Here is a 24,124-nt window from a genome sequence, read left to right as displayed (position 1 = left end):
CTTAGCTACTGTATATTTAGGTTTTAGGTTTTAACTTTTGGCTTTAAGCTTTTGACTTTGAACTTTTAGCTAATACGCCATCAATTTACAAAACTGGGAATTATAAAAATTAGGTCAGGTACATTAATTTCATAATCATAATTAGTGATAGTGGAGAATATTCATTGCTACAATTTATTTTATTTCCATTTTTTTTCCATTTCACTAAATCGCATTAAAAAATAAAATTGAATGAAATTTTTTTCATTCTTTTGTTTCTTCTGAATTTAGAGAATTCAATTCTGCAAAAAAGCCTTAGAAAAAAGCCAAAAAAATGAAACTTTTGGCTAGCTTTTGGTTTGGAAAAAATGAAACTTGCAAACTTTTAGCTTTTGGCTTAGTGCAAAAATTTGCTCGGCTTTCAGCTTTCGGCTTTAAGATTTCGGCTAGCTTTTCATACCTGAAAAGCATAGATGGCAAAGTTCGCGGAAACTGTGAACGCGTTCACGTTCACGCTTCCAGATGGGAACGCGTTCGCGCTCACGTTCATCAGGAGCCATTCACGTTCACTTTCACGTTCGTAAAAATGCCTATTTTTAAGCTTCAAAGTGATGAAAATGAGTCGAAAACGCATGTTGAAATCAGTTCGTTCATCATATCGTCCACCAAAAATTGAACGCGTTCGCGAACTTTCGCGTTCATGAACGGGTGAACGGGGTGAACTTTGCCTACTATGGGCACTACCTACTTTGGTCCGAACTTGTCGTTCATGAACGCGAACGCTGCCATCACGGGGGTACATTCACTTTGCATGTAGAAATCGGGTATACTGTATAGGGATTTGACAAGACAACTGTCGCGCTCTAGGAAATGGTAGTCAAAAACACGGGAACTAACGAAAGGTCCCGTTGTTAATTTGTTATCAGCAATTTTCAACAATTTTCCTTCAATTTTCACAACATTACATTCCAATGTTTATACTGGGACCTTTCATCAGCCAATCATAAACAAGGCGACACTAGCGCGGCGCACCTCTGTCAAGTTCCTATACTCTATTTCATTAGGTATAAGCAATGCATTAGCTTAGCCTTTAGCCAATCAGCATTTTTCGTTCTTTGAAAGATTTGGATCCATAAACAAAACGTCAATTTTACCCATCGATCGATGATTTTACCTCAGAAAACAGAAATATTGTTGGTTGTCTTCTGTTGACTAATGAAATTCCAAACGTGTTCATTTTATTCGGACAAATTTGCCTATCATTAGCCAATTAATTTTCCAATTTTGAACTAATATGTGCATTCCATCGATGATCGATATTACACTAAATGGATACCCAGCAAGTCCATTTACCCCGCGTCAATGAATAACGACGAAGCTTAGGGGCGTATTTGGTTATTGATGCGACTTTTTTCTGCGCATGGTATCTGATTGGTTAATTTTGATTTTGAATTCAAATTTGGTGGCCGCGTAGATCCGCGTAAATTTGAAGTTGATCGCCTCTTCCCCCTTGCAAAACGTTTCGATGGGCATCACTTGCGCCGAACGGATGCGCCTCAATAACCTCACCTTTCCCCTGTGAATTTCGTAAGCACTGCATTTCCCACCCGCCTCTCTATACGCTGTGTATCCATTTAGTGTAATATCGATGGTGCATTCTAAAGTTTGTTAATACCTAACGAAATCGAGTATACCCGATTTCTACATGCAAAGTGAACGCACCCCTGCTGGCGGGTATTTCTCAATTTCATGATTTTACGGTTTCACGAATTACGATACCTACGTTCTGTTTGGAAAGTTTGTGATGCGTAGCATCAGATTTTTTTCAAAATGAAAGAAAGTTCTATGCTACATCTCTGATCTCGGGCTTCAAAGCGAAAATGTTTTTATTATTATGATAAGATAAGTAGTTATCCTCACCAGGAAGCTTGCAATTTTGCCAAATATTGTTTCATATTTCGGCCCAGTTAGTAGTGCTGTACAACAACCGGATAATCGGAATCGGAATCTAATCGGAATATGCCATCCGGTTACCGCTTTAACCGATTAACCTGATGATAACCGGATTCACCGAATCCATTGTTTTTTTTACTGTTTTTGTGACTTTTCCAACGCAGAGATTTTAATTTCAAAAAAAAGTCACAGAAAAACTGAAAAAAAAGTCGTAGCAGTCTGCCGCTACGTAAGAGCCAAATTTTTGTGCCAGAAACATTGAGGGCTCTTGAACTACTCGCACCCTCGCTTCGCTCCTGTGCTTTGCCTGCATGTGGGGGGACACACCCCCCTTGGGCTTCGCCCAACTCTCTCCTTCCGTTGTTTCCTTCTTATATTCGCGGGGGGACTCCGTCACCCCTGCACCCCCCTTGGGCTTCCCCCACCTACCTCCTGTCCATGCTTTTTTTCATGTTCTGCGCTTTTCTTGGACTACTCGCACCCTCGCTTCGCTCCCGTGCTTCGCCTGCCTGTGGGGGGACAAGAACCCCCCTTGGGCTTCGCCCAACTCTCTCCTTCCGCTGTTTCCTTCTCATCTTCGCGGGGGGACGTTGTCACCCCTGCACCCCCCTCGGGCTTCGCCCAACTCTCTTTTTTCTCCTTCGCAAAATGTGGTAACAAACCGGTCTTGACCCTGATTTAGGTAAAATGGGGTTGGAAGGCTGAATCCGGCAAAAGGCACTTCGGGTACATCCTCCCAATGTACTGTGAAAATTTTAACCCTCTAGGTCAATTTGGAGGGGCTGTAGGTGTGGCTAAACGTCAAAAAACATGCAAAAATCCACTTTTTTGACCCCGGAGAAGGGTCAAGTGGGGTAGGAAGGTTGAAACCTGCAAAAGGCACTTCCGGTACATTCTCCCAATGCACTGTGAAAATTTGGACCCTCTAGGTCAATTTGGAGGGACTGTAGGCTTGGCTAAACGTCAAAAAAAATTCAAAATTGTCAAAAAACCCGTATAATTGATGAAAAACTCCACTTTTTTGACCCTGGAGAGGGGTCTAATGAGGTTGGAAGGTTGAAACCTGCAAAAGGCACTTCGGGTACATCCTCCCAATGTACTGTGAAAATTTGGACCCTGTAGGTCAATTTGGAGAGGCTGTAGGCTTGGCTAAATGTCAAAAAACACGCAAAAATCCACTTTTTTGACCCTGGAGAGGGGTCAAATGGGGTTGGAAGGTTGAATCCTGAAAAAAGCACTCAAGGGGCACCCCCTCATTGTATGCTGAAAATTTGGACTCCTAAGGTCAATTTTAGGGGTGAGGGGGTCAAAAATAGGGGTCAAATGTGGTTTTTCCCACCTTAATCAGAGTGGGGATGACCTAGGAAACTGGAGTTTGGATATGTTGATCACAATAAGAGTACTGACCAATGGTATAATTTTGGACGCTTTTCATCTTTTTGGGGTCATATTATGCCCCTCCAAAAAGATGACCTTTCTGTAAAAATGGGGTTGGAAGGTTTAAACATGCAAAAGGCATTTCGGGTACATCCTCCCATTGTACTGTGAAAATTTGGACCCTCTAGGTCAATTTGGAGGGGCTGTAGGCTTGGCTAAATGTTGAAATTTTCAAAAAAACACGTTAAATTGATGAAAAAATCCACTTTTTTGACCCTGGAGAGGAGTCAAATGGGGTTGGAAGGTTGAAACTTGCAAAAGGCACTTCGGGTACATCCTCCCAATGTACTGTGAAAATTTGGACCCTCTAGGTCAATTTGGAGGGGCTGTAGGCTTGGCTAAACGTCAAAAAACACGCAAAAATCCACTTTTTTGACCCTGGAGAGGGGTCAAATGGGGTTGGAAGGTTGAAACCTGCAAAAAGCACTCAAGGGGCACTCTCTCATTGTATGCTGAAAATTTGGACTCCTAAGGTCAATTTTAGGGGTGAGGGGGTCAAAAATAGGGGTCAAATGTGGTTTTTCTCACTTAAAATGGGGTGGGGATGACCTAGGAAGCTGAAATTTGGATATGTTGATTACAATGAAGGTATTGACCTATGGTATGATTTTGGACCTTTTTCGTTCATTTGGGGCCATATTATGCCCCTCCAAAAAAATGACCTTTCTATAATTTTGAACTTTGACCCTCCCCACTGCAGGGGTCAACTCTAGCTCCCAAAAGAACCCTATTGTCCAAGTTTTATCCCATTTCATTCATTAGAACGTCTCTTGATTTAAAAAGTAAAAAATTCAAGTTTCGGTGAAACTTCTATATAAATATAAATAAATAAATAAATAAATAAATAAATATATATATTTGCTTGCGACCAGACATGTCAACTATGCTTGGCATATATGCAGAAAAGTGAACAAAATTTTAAAATTGGTATAATTTCTGTTCTAAATCACTTATTAAAATTTCATTTGCAGATTCAGTCTAATATTAAAAAAATCTATGTTTTGAAAAAAGTAATCAGATTTTTAGGCTAAATTTTGAAGAAAATTTTTGAAAATGGAGTCAAAGTAATTTGAATTTTGAGAAAGTTAAGACACCAAAAGAAAGCTTAAACAGCATAAAAATTTTTGATGTTTTCAAATTTTCCATAGGCCAATAAAATACTGAAAAATTTCAAGTCAAATTTGTTGTCGTGTACACTCAGGATCGATGTATTTGCAAACATCTCCACCAGCACATCACATTCTACTCACTACAAATTGACTGTAGACCCTGCGTTCGTCCTCGCGCCTTGATTTCTAAGCCATGCGCCCTCTGGTGGAAGTTTCTGAAAACTCATAGTTGACTTGTATAGTAAAATTAACCCATGACTTGTCAACTATAGTTGAGAAGTTGGTCAGTCCACTTGTATAGTAAAATTAACCCATTCAATAGTTGACATGTCTGGATACTAATACCTATATATATATAAAAACTGACACACCGGGAATCGTCTAGTTTGAGCTTAAAACGTTGAGAACTATCAAAATTTTTCATCCCCGACCTTTTTATCCAAAGTTGGGCCTACCGCAATAGCCATCATTTTTTACAAAAATTTGGCTAATAAAAAAAATAAAAACAATGGATTTGGAGAATCCGGCTGACAACCGGTTATCCGGTTGCAGAAGTAGGGAAACATCCGAGTTTCCGATTACCGGTTGTTGTACAGCTCTACCAATTAGTTATACTGACAAGGTTTTAAGTACCTGCGTCGCCGTCTGATAAAAAATCCTCTCTTATGGATTTTTGTTTTTTCACACCAAGTTTCTATTTTTGCTCAACTTGGGAACTAAACTGCCAGATGACCTTTTTTATCTGTCGTTATTACGATTTTTTTTCTTATCAATTTCTTCAGAATTTTCAGAAAGTAGTGCTTTTAGCAAATGTTTTTCTTTAAATTATCATCTTTTTTTAAATTTCCAATTTACCTAAGTATATTAATTTGTTTTGTTGGAAATCAAAGATTTGAGCTTTTTCAAGGAGTCCATCTTGACCGGAATCGGAGCACCTTATCGATGACGTCATAACACTATTTCTCGATGTTTTTTTTTTTAAAGTCTCATTATTAGAAATTAGAATAGAAGTTTTTAAATTTTAATAGGATAGAAATTTTTCAACTTCTTGTAGAAATAAAATGAATTATGTAAATTTTGATAAATTTCTCGTCGAATGGTGTAAACAATTTTTGTTTTCGTGTAGAAACAAACTACTTTACGGATTGCTATGACTGTGAGTAATGTAAGTCCAAGTACACTTTGATATTGAAACTCATTGAGTTGAGTATGTAATTTTAATTTCTCAAAATTTTTAATGAGCACAATGCACATAAGTGTTTCAAAATGTTTACAATTTTATTCTGTTCAAAATGGGTTTTTATACTCAAAGGCTCGCCGTTTAGTTTAGTTTACCTTTCAAAATTCAAAATTCATTAAAGCTCAAAGTTCAAAGTTGTAAAAACCTGTGATGCAGAGTAAAAATCTAAAAATCAAACTTTGAGGCTTGAGCTTTAATGAATTCTAAATGGTAAACGCTAGCACCTTTGGATAAAAAACTATTTTGATTTTTGAATTTGAACAGAATAAAATTCTGAACATTTTGGTATCACCTTGGTACATATGTGTTGTGTTCACTAGAAATTTTGAGATTTCGTAATTTCAGTTCAAAATATACTTACATAACAATCTGTGAATGAAAATACTTCGTTAAGTCGTTTTTTCTGCACAAAAACAAACCATTTGACGAGAAATTTCATTTCAATTGAGAAAAGTCCTCATCAAAATTTACGTAAATTCACTTATTCCAGTCGAAAAACGATTTTCTCCCATACAAGTGATGAAGCGAAAAATAAAACAGAAAAAAATTTTTTAAAAACATTGAGAAATAGTGTTATGGCTCCAAAAAACTTCTAATTCTAATGAAACTTTGAAAAAAAAAACATCGAGAAATAGTGTTATGACGTCATCGGTAAGGTGCTCCGATTCCGGTCAAGATGGACTCCTCTTTTTCAACACTTTCTTTTTCCAAAACGAGTTTTCATTGAAAGCTCAACTTTTTTGTGATTTAGTCAATTTGGTAGGATACTATCCTATTACACTCATCAAAGCAATTTGTTTTCCCAACATGGGAACCTGGGGAATTTCCAAAGGGCTAAATAAGTTGTACGTATGTATTTATAATGCCTGTAATTCTTAATTTGAAGCATGACCCGGAGTTACATGAAGTGACATCATTATGGACAATCACCAACGTCAAAATCGAACGTAATTTTCCCATATTAAACATTGAAGTAACTTTTGAAATTAATAGCCGCTCGTCCCAGATTGTATCATGTTTGGCATTCATAGGTTCGGGTAAATTATAGACAGTAAAGGGAAGACTATGCACTGTGCGTTATAAAAATGTATACATTTTCCGTACCGCAGGTTTCGGTAGTTTTGCTTTTGCATAGCTTTTGCGTAGTTTTGCAAAAAGTTGCATGCGCGAGCGCCACTATGATTTACAGCGCGGGAAGTGTACAAACTAGTAGTTCGTGCATTTGCCATGCCGAGGTAAGCCAGCACAGGGTTAGGTTAGGGCTGAGTTAGGGCAAAAAGCGTATTTCAGATTGCATACATACGCCGTGTGAATAGTAGGGTAAACCTTACAAGTCTAATTGTAAACAATGCTGTTCACTTCTACTTTTCAGTTTTCAGCTCGTTAAGTCAATTTTCTCAAGGAAGAGGAAGACCTTTGTGGATTTCAAGAAATGTAGTATTGTTGGAAAGGGGATAAAATTCTCTACAATTTTGAGCCATAAAATAATGGGGGTCCTCGAGATGGTTTAAACGTTCTGCCACCCCAAAGTGCGAAGTGGACAGAACAACAATCAATAACATGACGTCAGACGTGACGAGACAAAATCGACCTTTGGACCTAAAAAATTATTTTTCACTTTTTGATAGATTTTTGGTACTTGGACATTCAAAAATCATTTTAAAAAACCACCCAGAAGTCCCTATGATTTGCATAGCTCCATATACACTATACAGGGTAATCCAGTCAGAACTTTGATATTTTCATTATTTCAACTTTTAAATCGATCTGGAGGCGACACAAAGCGTTTTACGAGAAAAATACATGAAGCAAAGTTGTAGAGAATTGAATTCCAAAAACCCAGAGTTCAACGGGTACCCGGATCCGCGGGTATTACCCGGATCCAAAAATTATCCGGGTCTACCCGGTTCATTATCCGGGTAGAAAAATTCTAGAAAATGACGTCATTTTGAGCAGTTCATCTGTATATCGCTAGGATCGCTATATAAAGATGAACTTTTTTCGTCACTTTGATTTGGCAACGTCGCATTTTTCATTGTTTTTCACTACCCGGTTCTGTATCCGGGTAACCGGGCTGCTTTCCGGGTTGAACCCGGAAACCCGATTATCCGGGTACCCGTTGAACTCTGCAAAAACCTATAAGATGTTTATTTCTCTCCAAAATGCATACTTTTTCCATTTTTCTCAAAAAACAAAAACCTCATGATGATTACCATAAAATTCCTGTTTTTTGAGAATAACGGAAAAACTATGCATTTTGGAGAAAAATAAACCTCTTTAAGGTTTTTGGAAATTTAATTCTCTACAACTTTGCTTCATGTAAAGTTTCATCAATTATGGCTGGGGACCGGTGATTTCGCCGTCCTCCGCGACTTCATCCTCATCTATGGTCTGTACTGAGATGGATATTTCATCCCAATCGTCGGCAGCTGTCGATTTTTCTTTGTCTGATTCGATGTCATCAGTTATGGTGACCGTGATTTCAGGATTGAACCACCCGTCTATCTCTTCTTCAGGTTCTTGTGTTGGTTCTTCAGTTTCTGCCATTGGTACGTGCGACGGAGTTAGTTGCTCGTTTTGAGGTTTGTAGTTTCCAGGTGGAACTGCTGAAATATTTGTTTCAATTGGGCAATGTTCACACACTGGGCGGCGAAGTAATCCGTTTTTTGTTCGGACTTGAGCGCTTCAAATTTTGCTGTTGTTGCTGTAGTTCAGGCTTTTGATTTTTACAAGTGGCCAATGGTTGCGTTTTCATAAATTATCTACGATGATTACAATGTCATTTACTGCTGGTGTCAACGTTGCGGATCGTTTGTTTGTGTGTTTGACATACTGGTTGCATAACCATTGTAAGTACGATGTTTTCCAGATTGTCCAAAATTTTGTCGATATTTGATTGCACTGGCTCCAGTAACGATCGATCGCTGCTGCGAGTGCTGCGTCATCATTTTCCTCAGTAAAAAACGACTTGAGGAAATGATTAGGCGTTATGATTTCTTCTTCTTTGTCTGCACCAACAAAGTCAGAGGTCGACTGTTCATCATTGATGCTATTTCGGCTTATGTGGTACAGATTGCTGGTTCAGCAAGGTTGTGATGATGGAATGTTCAGAAAAGTGAGTTTTTTACAATACCGATCATTCTTTTGTAGACTCCTCCCATCCATGGGGCATGTTCTACAATGAATTTCCAATGGAATTCGTGCATGTATGTTCCTGTGAACAATTTATGTATTGTGACCAATTGTGGTGCATTGTCGGATACCACTAGTTTCGGTGTTGATTGGCACGCAATGATTTGTCGTAGTGCTAGGAAGATTGTGTCTGCTTGCATGTCTTCCAGAAGTTCTAAATCCATAGCTCGTATTACAAGATCGGTGGCGATTAGGCAAAACCTCTTAACGTTGTTTACGTAGAGAGGTCTGAATAAAGTATCAATGCCAATTTGCTCAAACAGTACTGCTTTATCCGTGAGCCTAAATACTGGTAACAAAGATTCGTCAGGTTGTTTGAAAGGTCACACAGTGTATCGCTTGCAGTTGGTGCAAAGGCTTGTTCAATGTTGCTGACTACTGCTATTGGTTGTAGGGGGAATCAAATTTGGATTGAGGTGCTGAGTGTCCGGAGGTTTATTCCTTTGTAGATCGCTTTGTTTAAGCTCACGGCTCCTTTTTGTTTTGCTGAACTGTCAAATACCATTCTTACTGCAGTGCTTTGTTCAGGTGAAATGTTATATACGAAGGAATAATTAATAATCATTTTAGAACTGTATTTACATTCTATATAATACATACAAATCTGTTGATAAACAGAGAGTAGAAAAAGATGATGAAATAGTTGAGCAGGGTTACCAACTCACTATTTTAGTTAACGAATATATCTAGATACTACAATCTTCGCCACATAAAAATAATCGAATACTATAGGTATAATATAATCGAATACAACTAATTAAGTAATTATTTATTTACAAAATCATTGAGCCATCCAGGTTTCTTCAACAAACGTCTAGGTCTGGCTGGAGCAGGAGCTGGAGCCTGAGCAGGCTCTGGCTGAAGAACTGGTGGAAGAGTTGCCACTCTCTCCTCGGGTAGAATTAGTGTTGGCCTGAGAATATTCTCAATGCGCATAATCTGAGAATATTCGCGAATATTCGCGAATATTCACAACTGCTTGGAGAATATTCTCTCAAAAAAATAAAAATCATGACCTTTTTTCAAAAAATTTAAAGATTTTTCTACAAATTTTCACATTTTACAAGTTTGATTACTACTTTTCTTTATAAATTTCCAATTTTCCTTAATAATTTGAAACCTTTTCATAGAAAGTTTCCTATTATCTCTGAACTAAGCAATAATGTTCTGATTTTTTGAAAAGAATCTGCGGAATATGCGCAAGAAAATGCGCATGTTCTTGCGCAAGCGCAAGCAAAAAAAGAATATTTGCGAATTTGCCCAACACTAGGTAGAATTTGATTTTCAACATGTTCTGTAGGAATATTAAACGTAACCTTACGTTGTTGAACTGGAGAAGCTGGCTCTGGACAAATTTTTTCTGGTATACAGGTAGATTTCAGTTGGTCAACGTGTTTTTTGATAATTTTCCCATTATCTAATGGAACTTGATAATGGAGTCGACCCAAACAGGATTGAACTGTACCGAATTTCCAAACTGGTTTTCCAAGTATGGTTTGAACGACAACATTGACGCGATCACCCATGTTGAAACGGCAAATTTTCTCTGTAGAGGCTGGATTACGTTTCAAGGTGATTGGTTTGATAGCATCGAGTCTAATTCGCAAACGTCGACCGAGGATAGTTCTTCGAGTGCGAGCATAGTTGACAACTACGTTGGATCTTTGTTGAAAATCTTAATTTCTGGTCATTTTGATTTTGCGTCAACTACAATCAAAAACTGATAGCCTTTTCTGGGACCGGAGAAATCAATGTGAATTCAATCAAAATTATTTTCAGGAATTTCCCAGTGATGAACTTTGACCTTGGCTGGTTGTTTCTGGTATTCTGAACATTGAACACAGGATTTCACTAAACATTCTAAATCAGCGTCAATTCCGGACCAATAGCAGTAATTACGCGCCAACTGCTTCATTTTGACAATACCCAAGTGGGTCATATGCAATTCATTCATAATTGCAGGTTGAAGTTTCTTCGGAATGACAACTCAATCGCCACGTAAGATGATACCGTTTGAAATGGTGAATTTTTCGTCAACACATGCACCTGAACGAAGATTGGCTAATAATTTTGACAATTCTGGATCAGTACTCGTTTCTTAAGCAATCATAGCACTTGTAACTGCTGTTGAAGTGATATGATGTAGCGTTTCTTCTTGTAATTCGGCGATTTCCCATTCTAGCGCAGCGATAACGCCATCTGGTGCTTCGTTTAATGGAGCTCTGGATAGATAATCAGCATTTACGTTGTCTTCCTTCTTGCTGTACTTTATATCGTAATCAAACATGCTCAAATAAGCAGCGTAATGCAACAATCTGGCAGCTGTCATTGCAGGTTGGTTAGCTTGTTTGTGGAAAATTCTCGATAAAGGTTTATTATCGGTGTACAGCGTGAACTTTCTGCCATATAAGTAGACGAAAAACTTTTTTACGGCAAATATAATGGCAAGGGCTTCACGGTCCAATTGGCTGTAGTTTGATTCAGCTGTGGTCAGCGATCTGGAAGCGAATGTGACAGGCTTTTCGACACCGTTGATAATATGCGATAATACCGCTCCAATATAGGTAGGACTGGCATCACACACTACTATGACTGGAAGATCTGGATCATATTGAACAAGTACCTGGTCACTGGTAATAATATTCTTCAGTTTTATGAAGGGGGCTCCACACGCAGCTGACCAATGGAATTGAACACCTTTGCACGTTAAATTATGTAGTGGGTATGTAATGGAGCTGGCATTTGGAATGAAACTAGCATAATACGTAATCAGTCCAATAAATTGTTGAATTTCATCTGGATTTCTTGGACGCGGAGCATCGACAATTGCCTTTAATTTATTTGGGTTTTTCTTGATACTATCACCTTTGATGATGAAGCTCAAATATTCGATTCACTTTTTGAAAAATTGGCATTTGGCTGCATTGAAGTGGAGATCATTTTCTGCAAGTTGTTGTAACAATGCTAATAAGTTGGCTTGGCATTCAGTGTTGTCTTTTCCGAAAACCAAAATATCATCAAAATAAATGATAACACCTTTTAATCCGGCTAGAATATGCTTCAAAATTTGATTAAACTTGGCAGGAGCGTTTTTAATGCCAAAACCGAGCCACTTTGCTTTGAATGAACCTCAATGAGTTGACACTGTTTGAATTCGGGCACTTTCTTCATCCATTTCAACGTGTAGATAGGCTTTGTATAAATCAATTTTACAAAACGATCTGGCTCCTTTGATTTGGTGAAAAAGTTTGTTTGTTTTCGGAATCCGAAAGTGATCGGATACGAGTTGTTTATTGACAGCAACTTTGTAATCTCTGCATAATCGAACTTTGTCCTCTGCTTTTTTGATTGGAACTAACAGTGAACCCCAATCTGATTTTTCGACTGGTTCTAAAACATCGTCACTTACAAGGTCATCCAATTCCTTGTCTACAGCTGGATGTAACACATAGGGTACTTCGCGAGGACAAATGTATCTGGGATGAGCATTTTTTCGAAGTTCTAACGAGCATTTTACGCTAGGAATTTTACCAACTCGTTGTTCGAAGATAGTAGGAAATTTAGCTTTTAACTCGTCTTCAGAAAGTATGTGATCTTGAACAGCATGAATATCATGTAAATTTGATTTGTTTACTTTGTCGAGATCTTCTAAACGGATTTTCAGATGGTGAATCCACACACAACCCAACAACGCCACATAATTATCAGGCACCACGAAAACACGTTCCTCTGACTGGTTACCATTGAATTCGACTCAAACAGTAGATACTCCCAACGGTTTTACAATTTTCTTCAAATAATCACGAAACTGCAACGGTGACTTCTGGAGGGGTGGATTTGGCTTCATTCTTTTAAATTTGCTTTCAGGTAACAACGTATAACCGCAACCGGAATCGACTTTGAATTTAATTTCATTATCGTTAACGTGCACATTTGCGTAATATTTAGAGGAGTCTTCAATATCAAATAAATCAACGGTGTCGACTTCACTATTTTCGAATAAATCAGCAATCTCAATTTTATTGACACAATTAAGATCACTGAAAAACAATAAATTACTGATTGTATCATCATTATCGCTCGATTGCTCGACATTTTTCACAGATCGATCAGAGTTTTCATTTTTCATCAAAGTAGAAATACACACACGAGCTAGATGACCATTTTTTCTGCATGATTTACAAAACGCTTTTTGACTCGGAATACAACACTCTTTTACCATATGATTATTGCCACCACAACAAATACATAGCCCATCGATACCAAGGCTTTTAAAATCAACACCTTTACGACGCAATTTACTACGATAAGGTGTACGCCGTACAGTTACGCGACTGATGACGATTGTCTTGCTCATTTCGATTTCTTTAATTTGAGCGATTTCTATTTCTGGATAGATGATTAACTGCTGATGGAATCCCTGGATTCGGTTGACTCTTATTTGACATCTCTGAACTGCCACTCTTTGATGACTCCATTGCTAGAGCAGTATTGATAGCATCTTGTATAGTTAAACTTGACTCAGCTAATAACTTTTCTTGAATATTTGATTCGCGTAATCCTAAAATGAACTGTGCTCGTAATATCATATCCGCAACAGACTTTCCACATTCACATTTGAAGTCACTGGTCAGGGTAAACTTTTGTAATGCAGTGACGTAATCTGAGATTTTTTCATTTGGCAGTTGAATATGTGAGAAAAAACGATGTTGCTCCAAGATAACATTAGGTTTCAGACATAAATACTTTTTGATAGTTTCGGTTATTTTATCATACGATGATTCCGAAAATGTTTTTGGAGTGATGATAGCTTCCGCTTCATTCACGCCAACACTGTCAAGGAAATGCTTTTTAAATTCAGCTTTATCTTTAATACCTTTCATATCCATGTAATTTTCGAATCTTCGGCAATATTGGGTGAAAGTTTCTTTTGACTTGTCAAATGGATCGAATTTTTGTACAAAAGTAGTACTTGACACTGTTGTGGGCGGTGGATTGAGTGCCGCTAATAATCTAGCGAATTGATGTTCGGAAAATGTTGCCATGTTGAATTGTTGACTCTGTTGACTCGCGACACAATAATATGTATAAAATATATTCGCGGAAGCGCGAATTTGACACTTGTACCAACTATAAACGGATACTTTACATTATAAACGTGTCTTTTACTTTATCCTCGTCACCAAATTGTTATATACGAAGGATTAATTAATAATCATTTTAGAACTGTATTTACATTCTATATAATACGTACAAATCTGTTGATAAACAGAGAGTAGAAAAAGATGATGAAATAGTTGGGCAGGGTTACCAACTCACTATTTTATTTAACGAATATATCTAGATACTACATGAAAGTACAGTGTGATGAGGTAGGTATGGCGGTTGTTTTCTTTGTCACTGGGTTCATCAATTTCTTCAACAATTCCAGAGGCGATTTGTTTTTCAATGATTTCAGCATATTTGTCAACTTGCGCCGGTGTGAATTTTCTCAACACTGATTTCAGTCTACCAACTGCCAGGTTGAAGTTGGTTTTTACTGGAGGTGGGTATTCTTTCCATGGTAGTTGGATCTTGTATTGGTTGTTTTCCATTTTGATATTAGAGTAAAATTGTTCCAACACTTTCTCTTCTTCTGCGATTTCAGTAGTTGGTATGTCGCGTATACCGATTGATTCCATTGCGCAGAGGTCTGCTACTGCTTTTGCTGGCGTTAACATATACATTGTCGCTTTATCAGTTGTTCTGTTGTTTTTTCTTCCAACTAGAATTGCGCTGAATGGAGTTGCAAAAATAAACAATCCTTCTGAGACGACGATTCGTTGTTCTGGTCGGATGAAATCATAGAAATAATCGGAACCGATGAGTAACTTGATTGGTCGATCCTTTCCTTGCTCGACAAAGCTCGTTGCATGGTACTGCGGGTGTGTTAGCTGGAATTTGTCGATATCGAATAGCTGTACATTTTGTGGCAGCATGGGAGTGGTGTCAGCGATTACATTTAAGCTGAAGGCGTTATTGTTTGATACAGTGCATGATGTTGACTCAGATTTCAGTTGCACTGGTTGATTGTGGTGAAAAACATTGACGTTGATCGTTGAAAATGCTAACAGCTCAAGTCCCAAAAGGTGAGCATTATCTAGCAACGTTCTCAGTTGAAATTTATGGTTGTTGGACAGATTGATGATGGTTAACATTGCTGTACAATGCACTCCGGCATGTTGTTGTATGAAGTTTGTTGACCTTGCATTCTTTTCTTCTGTCCCTGGTGGCATTGCTGATGCAGTAGGCAAACCAAATTCGTCTGGACAGAGCCTTGAGTGGTGCTCTTTTACTTTTCTGCAGTACCAACACTTGACGTTTGGGTTACATTGAGATTTGGTATGCTTAGTACTGAAACACATTGTACATTGGTTTTTCAGTATTGCTTGACGAGCAGTTACTGTTGCGTGTGTTGCACAACATGCACTGTAATGTCCTTGTCCACAGTAGATACAGCACGGTGGTTGTTTTTTGTTAGTATTGGATTTGCTGCCAGTGTTGTTATTTTCAGGACTTCGGTTATTTGATCCCGAATGACGACTGTTGGTGTTTTGTCGATGATCGTTTTTCTTTGATCCTTCGTTTGATTTTGTTTTTTCAGCTGTTGTTGTAAGCGCAGCCATTGTAGCTTTCAGTTTTGGTGGCCCTTGCATTCCAGTTCTCAATTTAATGTGTTCATTTACTTCGGTTTGGAACTGAAGAACAGTGAGCTTTTGTTTCCCACATACTTGATGCATAAGCCATGAAGGATACTTGTAGTACACTTCTTTTCGGAATCCTGGCCAGTTGTCATACGTGTTGTCGTGTGTCTCTATCGCGGAGAGGAAACTTTCAATTTCAAGGTATGTCGACCGCAGCTACTCTGGATTACTCGACGATTGTGGTACTGATTTTAATTTTGCACACAATGCTTTGATGGCGTCCACAGAATTGTCGTAATTCTTGTTTAATTGATCCGACACTTTATTGTAATTTTCATCCTTAAGCTCCAACTTGTCAATGAGCTTTAATGGTTCACCTCTTAAAGCATTCTTCAAGTGTTGAAGTCGTTTGTGTGGAGTTATTGGTAAGTCGTCATATTTCCATTTTAAATGACTCAATAAACGATGCATACCTCAAAATGTCGCTGTCAAATGGATTGATGGGCATCTCCAGGATCAGTCTGTTGGTTGGTTGAGGTTGCATTGGTCAGTTTTCGATTCATGCTTCTGGATTAGGCATTAATCTTGAAGCACGGTTTGCCAATTTTTTGGCTTTGAAGATCATTGGTAGAATTGCAGCATAATTGTAGTCAACATCTGCTGTCCCTGCTGGTTGCAATTTTTCGGTAGCTCCACAATCTTTGATTGTTTTGGCCCTTGCTTCATTTAGTTCGGCTGGATCCCATTCAGTTGTGTTAACTAGCACTTGCAATTTTGCAAAATCATCATTCAAACTTTCGACATACATATCAAATTGGATTTTTTCAAAACTATCCATTTTACTAGTTGAGCTGCTTGGCTGATCGTCAGAAAACAGGAATTTTTTGTTGATTTCAAGGTCGTTGATAGTGTTGATTATTTCTAATAAAATATGATGAGCACATTTGAAATAAAAATGTATTCGAAACATATCAACACTAATACAAAGATATATACATGAAAATAAAACGGAATAAAATCGCCATAATGCGAACAGAAACGTAAAATGGTAATAATAATTTGAATAGATTGCGGAGAATTCGAATAGAAAATATGAAAATTCATGATTGATGTTTGTTGACTTCTCAGAAATGTAAACCATACAATGTATCTCGATAATACAACGAATTACGAGTAATTACAAAGTAAATAAATGATTACAATGTATACGCAAATTTTACATTATTTTCAACACTTTCCCTAATTCGAGAATTATCAAGCAAAAATAAAAACTGCTCTGTATGAACATGAAAAACGTCTGAAGTATCGTTAGCACAAGCAGGAAAGGGTGGTTTACCATCATTGATCCACTGCGAGCACTTTTTGAACCAGTGCCCTTTCCCAGAACAGTATTTACACACTTGAGCGTTTCTCTCATGATTTCGAACGAACTGATCACCAGTCGTTTTCACAACGACATTCGAACTACTCTTCTGACCAGATTTAGCGAACACAGCTTCTGATGAAGAAGACGACGTTGAACTATGTACTGGTGTAACGTTATGCTCGTGCATGATAAGCAAATCGGACAAATTGCTTAGTGACTTATCAGCTTGAGCATTGAGAAGGTAGCTCAATTTAAAAGCTTCAAAACGACTTGGAAGAATGTGTAATACTTTTGAAATGAATAAGATTTCTAACAGCTTATCAACTGTCTCAATTTTACAATTTTCCAGACCAGCTTGAAATTCTCAGTGTTGATTTTTGATTCGCGAAACAACAGATGGCGCATCTTCGTAATCATTCCACTCAGTACTAAAGAAATTCAGGCATTCGCGGAATATTTGGTCTTCTGCCTTGTCATCAAATTCCTTTGTAAGCACTAGCCATGCTTCGCACACAGAAAGCCTACCAGCAATTCGACTGTGTAGCTCTTTGGAAACGGTTTGTGAAATGATTATTTTCGCTTAGTGAGAAGATTTTTGCCATGTTGCAATCAACTTACGTCTTTCCGCTGCGTCATTGGCTTTATCCGTCGATTTTGGTTCTTCGGGGCAGGTTGATTTACCTTCAACGATGTCCACGGCATTAAATAAGGCCAGTACGTCGAGCACTTTATCTTTCCATGATGGCCAATCACTGGAACAGGACAGAGGCTTTATACCCTTGATATAATCCATGATACAATTAGGCTAATATGAATATCAACAGCTCACAACTGCGATCCAAAATCTGTACGTTGAATGATAACGCACGATTAGATATCAACAGCTAGCAACTGCGATCTAATGTTCAAATAATACAACCGAACATGAACCTTCAAATACGAATTCAGATAAAGTTACGAACGAAATACATCTGGATTAGTGTTTTATCTCGAATAGGCACAGTTTAATGCGTCTGTAGCCCATAACCTAATAAAATATGATGCGCACATTCGAAATAAAAATGTATTTGAACATATTAACACTAATACAAAGATATATACACAAAAATAAAACGGAATAAAATCGTCATAATGCGAACGGAAACGTAAAACGGTAATAATAATTCGAATAGATGGTGGAGAATTCGAATAGAAAATATGAAAAGTCACGATTGATGTTTGTTGACTTCTCGGAAATGTACACCATACAATGTATCTCGATAATACAACGAATTACGAGTAATTACAAAGTAAATAAACGATTACAATGTATATGCGAATTTTACATTATTTTCAACAATTTCAGTATCAGGTACCTTGTTTGAAGTTTTTATATTTTTGTTGAGAAATTCGGCGTTGTTTCCAGTAGACAAATTTATTACGTTTTCATCACTGGTAGTTTCATGATAGAGCGTTGTGTCAGTCATGTTGATATTCACTGCACCATTGTAATCAAGAGATTCAACTTGATTACTTGTTGTGGAAGTAGATGCGTTTTTAAAATTTTCATCAATGGTTTGTTCGGCGATTTTTGCTTCTGTTGGTATTTATTTTGTAGGTAGATTTTCCGGCGGCTGTTTGATCGACACCCTCCAGTTTTTGAGGTTGCTGATTTTGGGTTTTTATTTTGAGTGATACAAACGTCTTTGTGCCTTCGTATGATCTCAAATGTTGGCGATATTCAACGTTTTCATTAGCAGAATGTTTATCTGCTGACATTCACTGATCCCGTACGATTAATTTGCCGATATATATACGCATCACTTAAGGTGAATTTATAGCGTACAGAATCGCACAATAGTTTAAATGAATCGTTATTATCTCTGCTACCACCTCGTAAGCTCATTTGCGAGCTACAAATAAATATTTTAAATAATTAATCAAAAATTAGTAATCACACAAATCATTTCATCATTTTATTCGGAATTCGGCAAATTACAATTTTGTTTTGGCTTTCCTTCATATGGCACTGTTGCCAAATATACTATATTGATAATCGATAGTTGTTCGATCGTGCTCATGATAAAAATTTATGGAAACTAATCTATCAAAAAGATTCGAATCAATTTTTCGAATCCAAGAACTGATTTGAATCTTTTGGAAAACAAAACCTGCACTGAAAAAACGCGACTGGTCACACTTTGAGTGTGTAGTCTTCCCTTTACTGTCTATAGTGTAAATGCTAGAGACTTCATTTCAAGTGATGATGATGTTTATACTAGCTTGTGCTTGTATTTAAAAAGAGTGAATACCTAATTTGTTAACAAATGTTACAGGTGTTAGTTTAGTAATGTTGGCGTCATTCTTGATATCCCCTGGAAATAGGATTAAACAGGCATCAAAAATGGTATCTTTGCTATTTCTTGCAATGTATTTGGTAATGTTGATGAATTCAATTCCTCATTTTACCGAAATACAGTCTAATTTCTGTAAGTAAAATTAATGAATTATGTATGTAATGTATGTACATATCGCACCTCGGGAGTTATAAGGTCACATCTCAAAAAAGTGAAATTTTACAGGAGAGTGATTTTCTTTTTTTTAAAAACTTGATTCATTATTTTTATCAACTTATAATTAATTGTGAGGAATGAATAGTACCTCATTTTAAAGATCTGGTATCCTACCTTCATTTAGCATAAGAACACTTTGAAAAATAAAATCTTAAACAGGAAATATTTCAATGTTTGGAAAACATTTTGAGTTATAACCTTTCATTAAAGTTGATGTGGAGGCGATAGAAAGCGTCCAAAAAAAATTTCATGATAACAAAGTTGTAGAGAATTAAATTTCCAATCGACATAATGTCGTTAGTTTTTTTCTAAAGTACTTAGTTTTTGAGTTTTTCTCAAAAAACTAAAATTTCATGATATGTGCAAATTCATTTTCCTGAAATGTGATCAATTTAAAAAAAAAATTCTATTTGGTACAAACCAATAAAAAATGCACTCCTTGTGACTATTTCTAACTGACAAACATTCAAAACAATCAAAACTGTTTGTTAACACTTTGTATGTATGAAATTTGCTCAAAAAAGGTGGAGTTTTTTGAGATGGAGCCTTATAACTCCAAACAACTTGCAATGTTGTTGAGATTTTGAGTTAGGCCATTTGCGTTTTTTACAAGATCTAGATAATGTACCCAACTCAAAGTGTTATTTTTGGTTGAGGGGGGTCATACAAACAGGGTTGCGGAACGATAAAACAAAACGGTATCGGTATGTGGTATTGGTATTTCAAATGTGGTGGCTAAAACGGTATTGGTTTTTCGGTTTTCATCAATTTCTACCTCAAAATTTCGGTTTTCGGTATCGGTTTTTCCAATTTTCGTGAATTTTATTTCGGTTTTCAGTTTTGGTATTGGTATTTTACCACCCAAAAATCAAGCTAATTACAGAACACTTTAGCTTAAAATTCAGAAATTGAGAGAGTAGTAGTATAAAAGTTGAAATGAGAGGAAAATCAACAAAGAAAAGTGATCATTGAAATGAATAAACTCATTTTGTTTGATGTTGGAATTGTTTCATTTGCAGAAATATGCAAAAATGAGTACCAAAATACAGATTTTAAAATAATTTTGGTATTGGTTTTCGGTATTTTGTACCGATTTTGAAATTATATCGGTATTTTCTAAATTGGTTTTTCATTTGTCAACTTATTGGTATGTATTGGTTTTCGGTTTTTTCAATTTTTTTCAAAAATTAGGTGGTTTTGCCGGTATTGGTTTTTCGGTATCGGTATCGTTCCGCAACCCTGCATACAAACCCCAAAAATGCAAAAACATCAAAATCAATTTTTTTTGAGATGTGACCTTATTACTCCCGAGGTGCGATATAAAAGTTTTATTCATAGGTCTAGATACATGTTCTGTTTTATGTCGATTCGTATGTTTGCTTCTTTAGTGATCGGATTTGTCCTGTTGTTATCAATTGTGGGAATATCTGGCTGCGTTTCAGCTACCATAGTTCGATTTGCAAGAAAATCCCGCTTGTATCATCCATCCCTGATCATGGTAAACGAACAGGTATAATATTCATCATTCAGGTGGAAGCTACATAAGAGGCAACTTGGCAACCAAATCAAAAGTCTTTGATTCGGTCACCACCCGATTGGCACATTTTTGGTGAAAAATATGACAGACTGACTGTCATTTTATTTCCTATCTGACTAATCACAAACAGTATTTCATGATGTTTCAAGATGGTGCCGAATGTCAGAAATGCAGTCATAATATTGACTGCAAATACCTATTAGTGTATAAGTATGACTGAATTTCTGATAGTCAGCGCCATCTTGATCAGAAATAAAGGTATCTGCAATCGTATTATGTTCATCTGACTGTCTGCAATATGCCGTTTTGCCAACCGGGGTTCAATACCTGGTGAATTATGCTCTCCGCCAGAACACAGGAGCAAATACTATCAACTAACAATGCTGGCAACACTGTTAAAAAATGATGTTTAATCCTCCTAGCGGCCTGGCAAGTAACTAAATCCTATCAGAAGCATTCTGATTGGTTGAATTGAATTTTGCGGAATTATGATGTTTTATCAGTTGTTTTTTTAGTTTGTTATGTGGTACTGATAGCCGCGAGATTTGAATCGACCAATCACAGCCCTTGACATGAATATTACTTACTTGCCAAGCCGCTCAGATAGCGCTCTTGTTGCGACAAAAACGCCCAATGTATTTTAAATGGAGTTGCCAGTATTAGGAGGCATTACTTTTTGATAGCCCCCATATTACCAATGATTTTTTTCTTTTGTATGCTTTCAAATTTAGGAAGATAGAAATTTGGAAGAAAACATGTGTGAAAATTACAGGATGAATACAGTACTACCAGACAACATACCATCAACTGATGACCAGTACAATACTCCAGTATCACTGATGAAAAAATCTCAAACTGAATGGTTAAAAATACATCGAATAGTAGAGTATTTATCATTTTCTGCTTGTTTGATGGTTGTTGTAATTCTTACCCTAAGTTTTACGATCTGAAAGCTGATCTTCGTTCGAATATCTTTTCTGTTATGCTCAAATTGTAACCACATGGAATAACTCATAATTATTTATTAGATCGCATGGCCACACGTTTGTATTTATTATTATTCATGTAAGTACATGCAAAATTACTTGTGAAAAGTTGCGAACTTATGCGGGTCTTATCTTATTCAAAAGATGAGATACTATAGTATTAAATATCGATTGCTAATTGTATTTTATTTTCACGAAGCCTCAGCTCTTTCCAGCAATTTTCAAGGGGTGCCATTATATCGGCACGGCATGGCAGATTATTCTAACGTCCCAAAACCACTTTTTTAACGACGAAAACAGTTTTGAACCATTGCACGACAGCAAAAATTAAAGTGCAAGCCAATAAAATCAAGTGAACGCCAGCGCATGCCCGACAAATTGAATGAAATGCATCGACGACCGACGACTTTAAGAAATGAACGACTACATAATGATAAAAGCGACAAATTTATTCACAAAATTAAAATTTCCAAAAACGATTGGTGTTGGTTTAGAACTGATCTGAAGCCTCCAGTGTATTTATCAATAAAAACTTCCTAAAGCTGAAATAAGTAAAGATAAAAATGAAATTCAGCACTTATAAAGGCACATTAGGTGCATATTCTTTTCTAGCCGGTTCAAATTCAAAATTTTTGTTGAGCAGAATTGAGATCTGGATCTGTGGCAACCCTGATCTTACTTTTCATAAACTGCCATATTGCGTTTTAGGCTCACTCTCAGCTCAGACGTCCGAGACGACGAATGCTGTTAATTTATTTTTCGTTTATGTAAGGTGCACGGGGGAAGTCAGAACGTTTTTTCACAATTTCAACTTTGATCAGCTGTTACTCTCGTACTAATGAACCAATATGGTTGAAATTTGGTATGTAGGTTCCCATAAGGGTTCTTAACCTATGGTGAAAATTTCAGCGCGAATGTCGCAGTAGCTTTCGCACAATCGAATAAAATGTAACTTGTTCTGACTTACCCCGCTTTGGGGTAAGTCAGAAAATCTACAAAATTAATTGGTGATTTTAGGATTCGACCCTGATCGATGCGCAATATGTCGAATAATATGTTTTCGAGGTCGTAGAATCCGAATCTGGAGTTATTTTTGTAGTAGGAGTGGGGGGTGAGGCAAGGGGAGAGGGAAAATTTCAAAATTTTCCTACATTATCATGTAATATGTCGAATAGTATGTTTTCGAGGTCGCAGAATCCGAATCTGGAGTTATTTTTTCAGTAGGAGTGGGGGGTGAGGCAAGGGGAGAGTGAAAATTTCAAAAGTTTCCTACATTATCATGTGATATGTCGAGTAATGTGTTTTCGAGGTCGTAGAATCCGAATCTGGAGTTATTTTTTTTGTAGGGGTGGTTGGTGAGTCAAGGGAAGAGAGAGTAAATTACAAATTTTGTCTATATTAATGTGTAATGTCGATTGATATGTTTTTGAGGTCGTATAATTCGAATCTGGGGTTATTTTTTTGCAGGGGTAGGAGGTGAGGCAAGGGGAGATGTGAAATTTCAAATTTTGCCTATAATATTGTGTAACATGTTGATTGATATGTGTTCAAGGTCGCAGAATTCAATTCTTGAGCTAGTTTTTCTTTTTAGGGTTGAGTGCTATTCAAGTACGTTTGGGGAGAGGGGGGTTGTGGCCTACTGTGCCCCATGCAAGTTGGAATAGTAATGAAATGAGCTAACTAATGATTATTTGAAATAACTTCCGCTCAAATACACGGATGTGTATGAAAATGGCGATTTGTAGAAATCTCCCCCTCCTACCTATTATGGCATTTTGGCTGTCATTGTGGTAACTTCAGAAAAACAATTCATCTGACAATTTATTGTAGAGTACAAAAATGTATTTGTAAAAAATTGAAAAACTCATGTTAGGAGAAAAAATAATCATCTTCTGAGAAAACAAAACAAAAAATCCCCAAAACATAGTAACACCACTCCAAAATACACATCTGACATCATCCTGCAGAAAAGAACACATGATATTGCCTGATTGTATAGCACTTTTTTTTTCAAAACATGTTCTGAATTCTGATTTTACATAAAAAAAACTGTCAACTTTGAAAATCAGTAGTATAAGAAAACATTGAGA

General features: G+C 37.0%; 1 protein-coding gene across 4 annotated transcripts in view; it reads left to right on the top strand.

Moving 5' to 3' along the window:
• Window positions 1-22,217, top strand: part of LOC135845265 (uncharacterized) — a 46,499-nt gene extending 24,282 nt beyond the window's left edge. For 3 of the 4 annotated variants that reach the window (XM_065363734.1, XM_065363731.1, XM_065363730.1), the window contains exons 11-14: window positions 6,605-6,749; window positions 19,275-19,427; window positions 20,900-21,021; window positions 21,780-22,217. In XM_065363734.1, coding sequence (XP_065219806.1) covers window positions 6,605-6,749; window positions 19,275-19,427; window positions 20,900-21,021; window positions 21,780-21,998 — 639 coding nt within the window. In that variant the 3' untranslated portion in view covers window positions 21,999-22,217. The remainder of the gene's footprint in view (window positions 1-6,604; window positions 6,750-19,274; window positions 19,428-20,899; window positions 21,022-21,779) is intronic. The other variant, XM_065363733.1, reaches the window with a different exon arrangement.
• The last annotated feature ends 1,907 nt before the right edge of the window (window positions 22,218-24,124 follow it).

Source organism: Planococcus citri, chromosome 4 (assembly GCF_950023065.1).
Source record: "Planococcus citri chromosome 4, ihPlaCitr1.1, whole genome shotgun sequence".
Lineage (NCBI taxonomy): Eukaryota > Metazoa > Arthropoda > Insecta > Hemiptera > Pseudococcidae > Planococcus > Planococcus citri.
This window is presented reverse-complemented; position numbering and strand designations above follow the sequence as displayed.